Below are 6956 nucleotides of genomic sequence, written 5' to 3' on the forward strand. Positions count from 1 at the left end.
TGTTTTCGCTCACATGAAAAGGTTGGGGTTGAGACTAAACGCAAAGAAAGTGTGCTTTCTCCAGTTCAGAGAACCACTTATCTGGGCGTGGTATGGGATTCAGTGGTTATGCGAGCCGTTTATCTCCGGCTCGTATATCATCAATTCTCACTACCGTCTCGGACATAAAGCAAGGCCAGTCACTCACTGTCAAACAGTTTCAGAGACTGTTAGGTCTGATGGCAGCAGTGTCCAACATGATACCTTTTGGCCTGTTGAACATGAGACCACTGCAGTGGTGGCTCAAAACCAAGGGGTTCTCACCAAGGGGGAATCCGTTTCGTATGATCAGAGTCACGCAGCGCTGCTTACGTGCTCTACTCATATGGAAGCAACCTTGGTTCCTATCCCAAGGACCTGTGTTGGGGGCTCTCAGTCGTCGCGTCACGCTAACGACAGATGCATCCTTCACGGGTTGGGGGGCGATCATGAGTGGTCGCTCAACTCGAGGTCTATGGCAGGACCATCATCTCAGGTGTCACATAAATTGCCTGGAAATGATGGTGGTATTTCTTGCATTGAAATACTTCCTTCCAGATCTCAGAGACTAACATGTGTTAGTCCGTACAGACAACACATCAGTAGTCTCGTATATAAATCATCAGGGGGGTCTGAGATCACGCCCGCTTTACAAGCTGGCGAATCAGATTCCCTGTGATCCCAAGGAGCTGTCCCTCAGAGCAGTTTACATCCCGGACCTGAATGTGCGAGCAGACATGTCGAGCCCGAGGCCCAGGGAGTGGAGACTTCACCCGAGGTGGTGAAGCTCTTATGAGAACTTCGGCGAAAAACGCCCAAGTGGATCTGTTTGCGTCTCAAGAGACGACTAGTCCATTGGTTCCAATGCAAACCCAGTCTCTTGGGCTGGATGCTATGGTACAGCCGTGGCCGAGGTACTGTTACGATTTCCCCCGATTGTTCCTCCCGGGATTCTGGAGAGAGTTCTTGGGACGGGGCCCGTCTCATATTAGTCCCCGTAGGCCGGCCCGTGTAGGTTCTCGGACCTGGTCCTCTCCTTGACGGGTCTCCAGGAATTCCGATAAGGAAGGACTTCTCTCTCATCGGGCGGTCTATACTGCACCCCGCCCGGAGTTATGAAGTGGCCGTGGCCTCTGAGGGGGCATTATTCCGGTCTCTCACTTCTTCCAGTCCAGAGCTCCCTCCACGAGGAAACTATATGACTGAAGTGGATTATTCACCTTGGTGTGAAATCACCAGTGGGATCCAGTTAACTGTCCTTTAAGTGGGGTATCTTTGGGGAGACACCCGCTTATTACCCGTTTCCTGCGTGACACTTTGAGGCTTAGACCTGCAGTACGCACAAGAGTTCCGACCTGGGATTTGGCCGTTGTCCTTCAAGGCCTTTCTATGGCTCCCTTCGAACCTATCGAAGAAGTGTCAGAAAAGTTTTTAACACTAAAGACAGTGTTTCTACTATTTCATCTCTCAAGAGAATTGGAGACATTCAAGCCCTGTCGGTTTCTCCATCGTGCCTCGAATTTGCGCCTGGTAATGTAAAGGCTTTATCACTTGGTCCAGCGTAAAGTCCATCTGCCTCTCCATGTAGTCAATGTCTGCATACTGAACATCCTGTGAGGGGTCAAAGGTCAAATATTAGAATCATTAAACTTAATGAGCATGACATCAGAAGTGCACTCAGCTTCGAGGGAACATTGCTAGTGAAACTTGTCTTTAAAAGTACTGTTAATAAAAGGACATTAATGGCATTTTTATGAAAAGATGAACTTTATGATTCGGTTACTCTAAATACAGCCACAGAATGTTGTGTTTTCATCACATGACTGCAGAATAACTTACATTTACAGCTAGAAATGCAATATTCCTGAAGATCTAATGCAAGTTCTGAAGGTCAGTGAGAGTTACATCACTGTTCATTCACACTGAAGGATGAGATCACTTACATAAGGAATTTCAGCAGCTTTCATGTCCTTGTAAAGATCTGCGATTTCCGTATCATTGGCGTATCCATAGCGACAAAGCTGGAATCCAAGCGACCAATAGGCTGGAAGAACCGGGCGGCCGATCATCTGTCAAACAAAAGGCACAAACTGAGAGAGAAATATTTGACATTCTATGCAAATAGATATTAGAACATAAATATTCAAGTGGATTAAGAGAATCGACTGTGACAAACAAACTTCCTCTAGATAGATATTTATGTGTTTCCTGCATGTGAGTTTTCCGATGTTACACACACACACACCTCAGTGTACTGCTGAACCACAGCTTCTGGAGAGGGACCCATCACCATGTAGAAGTCCAGGATTCCTCCGATGGTGCGGAAGGTCAGAGCTGGATCAGGCAGGACGGTCACATCTGAGAGCAAAAAAAAGAAATCATGACAATGTACTTAAGTCCAGTGACGAAGTAAAAATACTTCACTATTGTCCACCACTGGATGTGTTTAGGTTGGTCTTAGCCCATTTAGCACAGGTTGTGGCCGGTTTTAGTGTTTTCTTGAACTCACCCATGGCATTGCTGTTGAGCAGGAGGACGCCGTGAGCGCTTTTTGATTTCTCCAGACCCATGTAGAAGGGATGAAGTCCATAACTGTTCAGTTTATACTACAGATGGGGAGAAAGAGATCAGAGTTTGAGTTTGTGATGTGATGTAAAGTGCAGATGACATACAGTATCACACAGTGTTTCTGACACTCACCCCTGGAGGCTGGTCTTTGGCAAACAGGCCGTATGTGTGAAAGTTGAGGTCATGACTGTAGCTGGGGTGCTCCGTTTCACCAACACCATAGACATAGTTTGAGGGGAGACGTGTGGAGATCTGAAGGAACTGATCTGAGAATGTGAACCCTGGCACGGCAGAGTCCCATCTAGAGAAAAAGAGATTTAACAAAACATTGAGAACACTGAAAAATAACTTCCTTTCATTAAGAAGGCAAACTCTGCTTTTATAGTCATAAAACTCTCAGAAAACCCTAGAAATGCTCCATCAGCACTGCTATTCTGAGCATTTTAATTCATATATAAAATATTACATTTTTATTTAATGCATATGTAAAACATTCATTTTAACTCGCATTAGATTCAATTGATTGGTATACCTTGAATGTAATGCGTCTGCCAAAGTCATGACTGTAAATGCCATATGTATAAATATAAATGTATTTTATAAGATGATTACAAATGGTAACCAAAATGTACAAATGGTAGTTTTTAACCCTCTGGTGACCAAAAAAAAAAAAAGTGTTTCGAACTTGATTAGAAAAAGCTAAATGGTCATAAAAAAATAGTTTTGTTTTGTTCATGGTCAAAAATGACCGCCATAGGAAATTAATGGGAAATGGGCAAAAATATGAAAATACAGAGAATCTTTTGTGTGTTAAATCTACAAATCATCCACAATGTAGAAAAAAAGTGCACAGTAATGAAGGGGTGACACTCTAAAATATCAGGAGTGCAAAATGTCTAACAAAATGTCTTTCTCTGTGTTCAGGTTTGACTAGTAAAATTAATGCAAAAACTGACACTTCAAATCAACATTAAAAAATTTTTTTACATCTATTAAATCTAAACCTTTATAAAAAAGTTCTTTGAAAATGTTTATATATATCCAAATCCACAACTTAATAAAAATAAGTATTTATGTCTAAAAACAACTAGAGAAATAGCCTTTTTATATACAGCTATATAGGAATCTAGTGGTTACACCATGACATTACAGATGTTTTTCTTCTTTTACTCCCACCAGATGGCACTAATCTGCCTTCAAAACTTTAAAGGCATTGTCTCTATTTTAATTATTACTTCTTCTTTTTTTTAAATTGAGAAGTAATTAAAAATATATTTTTTTATTATTATTATTTTCAATGGGAAAAACAATATCATAATTGTCGCATAAACATTCAAAAGTACCATGAAATTCTCTCAAATTATAAAAGAAAAAACATTATTGAACAAAAAGACAAAACAAAACAAAACAAAACAAAAATAAACAAACATTACATTGATTTTACTGAAAATTAAAAAAAAAAAAAAAAGTTACATCAGGTGTTCGGTCACATTTGACCATGAACACAAGTGTGACTCCCAAATGAACAACACCAGAGGGTTAACTGTGAAAACTGCAGTAAAACTACCACATGTTTGCCAAATGAAGCTCTCTGGACTCCATGTTAGCAGAGTAATTACTCACATGATTTCTTCTGAGCCCTTTCTGATCACTTGGATCCCGAACGGCTTGTGCTGGATCTGAACCCTGTACAGTCTGTTGTTTTCCTCTGTCTCTGGTGCGGCGGGCAGGTCGAGGGGAACAGGGACCTTGTATCGAGCATTGGCTGGGTCAAAGATCTAGATCAACAGGACCAAAATCAGTCCTATTCTTAAATGTGTTCATTTATTTTCTTAATTCAGAATTCTTAAGATAAAAAAAGCTCAACAATAGAGTGTTAAGGCATTAACAAAAAGTATATATTAAATGCAAAGTAAGTCGCTTCGGATAAAAGCGTGAATGTAAATGGTATATTTAGTCATTGTCTTGGTCTTAATCCTAAATTTAGAAAATCAAACCTTCCACCGCAGGCTTTGTCCACTCAGGTATGTGATTTCCACACGGAGCTTGTCGATGTCTCGAGATTGAGGACGTTGACTTGGGAAATCAGGATTGCGCACTATATCTACAGTGATGCCGCTCGGTTTTTCAACAGTGTTGTTGGTGATGTAACCGTGGGTCTCGGGTAATAACACCAGGGCTCTTTGGGAACACCTGAAGGCTATTAAATATGGAGCAGATGTGTTGTATCACAGGAAAGAAACACTTCAGACCAAACTTTGAAAACACCAGGGTTGAATATTAAAGATCTTCTCTCTCTGACCTTCCAGATGCAGCCGCGGGCTTCACATTTGGCCTGATCAGAACCCGCTTCAGGGTGACAGTCGAAGCGATTATAGTTTGAGGATTCGGCCTCCCCACTGACTGTGACAAAAATACAAAGTACGGAAATCATTTTCTTCTATTTTCTATTTCAGAACTTCTATTTTCATAGCATATTAGTATTACCAGGGTATTACCAAACATGTTTGTGTCTCAGTATATGAGTGTGTGCTATACTGACCTTCTCTGATCGTCTCTGCTTCCCCAGCTGACAGTGAACTGACCAGTGCAAACAACAGCATCAGGGTCACATCCAACCCCGATACGAGCCGCTTTCCCATCTGATCAACACACACACACAGTGTGAGCATCCTATAATTCATTCGTCTTTGACATTCACAGTACATGTGATCTTGAGTATGAAACGCACAGGTTAATGTCCAAAAGCTTTTTCACTTCTGCCATATTTTGTTTCACTGTCAGAGTTTAACCCTTTCTGTAATACAGTTTTTTTAGTTGTATTTCATGAAAGAGTTAAAAACATCCAACAATATCAACAAATATAAAATAACACAACAGTCAGAAACACCTGGAACACACTCATTATTTCACTCGATATATATTATAAATCAATATGTATTTAGAGAGATTTGTCTTACCTTCAGTGTTGTTAGATGGAGATTCAGTTGTTGATTCCTCCTGTCGTTCAGTCGTGTGTGAAAGCTGGAGTGCAGATTGAGCTGGAGCGTCTGTTTTTATAGTGAAAGCAGTGGAAGAAACTCCTGAGGGTGTGTTTGTGTTTGACAGCTTCACAAGCAGAACTTCAATGCCTGATGCTAAATCCAGCGTGGGGGATTGTGAAATAAACTAATAAACAATGCTGTGATAAAGTGGCCATTAATATCATTTCAGATGCATAAGATCATGCTTAAAAGAAAGAAAAAAAATGCTTCATCATGTCTTACATAAACCAACAGCTCAGTTTTCTGACAGGTCTCAAAGGTCATGAATGTGTCCATTCAGATGATGGCTTGAACAGATGCTGTTTGTTTCTGTAAGGCATGAGCAAGCTTCTGTGTTCTTCTGTGTTCATGATGTACGCATGATCTTATGCACCTGAAATTATATTAAGGTCCACTTCATCACTGTATTGTTTATCAGGATATTTTACAGTCCCTCATGCTGGATTTATCTGTCAAAAACAGAGCTGTAGCGGGAAGTCTTTGGCTCCACATCTGTGTTGAGCACAAATCATTTCGCAAGATCATTTCTGATCCAAAAATATTGCATGAACTCTTTCAAAATGCTTCAAAGAAGCAGTTAGTTCAGACTGTTTCACAATATATGTGCCGTTTCCTTTCACTGATGTGTTGAAGGAGAGCTTAGGGACATAAAATTATTCACAGACTAATAAGAACATTTTAATGTGCCATTTATGGCCATATTTGAGACGTTATTAAGTTGGATGGTTTTATGATTTGAGGATTGACCTTTGACCTAAAAGGATGCGTGAGTGAGCGACAAAAAATGCCTTTTTGAAGTTGTTTTGAACACCCGTTTTTCGACAGATGCACTGCAAAAATGATTTTCTTCCTCAGTATTGTTCTTATTTTCAAGTACAAACATCTGAACATTGTTAAATCAAGATACATTTACTTGAGAAGCAAAATTACTTCAGTTATTAAGTCTTGCTCTCTGAAAAATTAAGTGACTTCATGACTAAAACAAGGGGACAAAAAATCTGCCAGTGTGATAATAAAATAAACTTATTATTTTTTTAAATAATAGCCTATATTATGTCTATCCATGTAATTGATTTAATACATTATACTGTAACATCTATCCCTTAGACTTTTGTTTAAATGTTACATGAAATAAGCGACCAGCCAGACTAATTTTACTCATGAGTCATGTGTATTACACAAAGTTATACAAAATATGCAAATTCAACTTTACACCAATAATCCACCATCACAATGTGAGATTCTCGGCTTGTAGATCCGGCAGGTTTGACATCTGACCAGTAGATAACATTGAATAAACGTCTTCATCCGTCTCAGATGTCCACT

General features: G+C 40.0%; 1 protein-coding gene across 1 annotated transcript; it reads right to left on the minus strand.

Annotated features, from left to right (window-relative positions):
- Nucleotides 1–1485: 1485 nt before the first annotated feature.
- LOC125263945 (sucrase-isomaltase, intestinal-like) lies at nt 1486–5228 on the minus strand. The gene is made up of 9 exons (XM_048183144.1): nt 5129–5228; nt 4855–4989; nt 4584–4786; nt 4210–4364; nt 2719–2887; nt 2528–2624; nt 2264–2376; nt 1962–2087; nt 1486–1629 (listed from the first exon to the last, which is right to left on the minus strand). The coding sequence occupies exons 1-9, from the start codon at nt 5226–5228 to the stop codon at nt 1486–1488; spliced, it is 1242 nt and encodes a 413-aa protein (XP_048039101.1).
- Nucleotides 5229–6956: the final 1728 nt, after the last annotated feature.

This window comes from Megalobrama amblycephala, linkage group LG3, assembly GCF_018812025.1.
Source record: "Megalobrama amblycephala isolate DHTTF-2021 linkage group LG3, ASM1881202v1, whole genome shotgun sequence".
Classification (NCBI taxonomy): Eukaryota; Metazoa; Chordata; class Actinopteri; order Cypriniformes; family Xenocyprididae; genus Megalobrama; species Megalobrama amblycephala.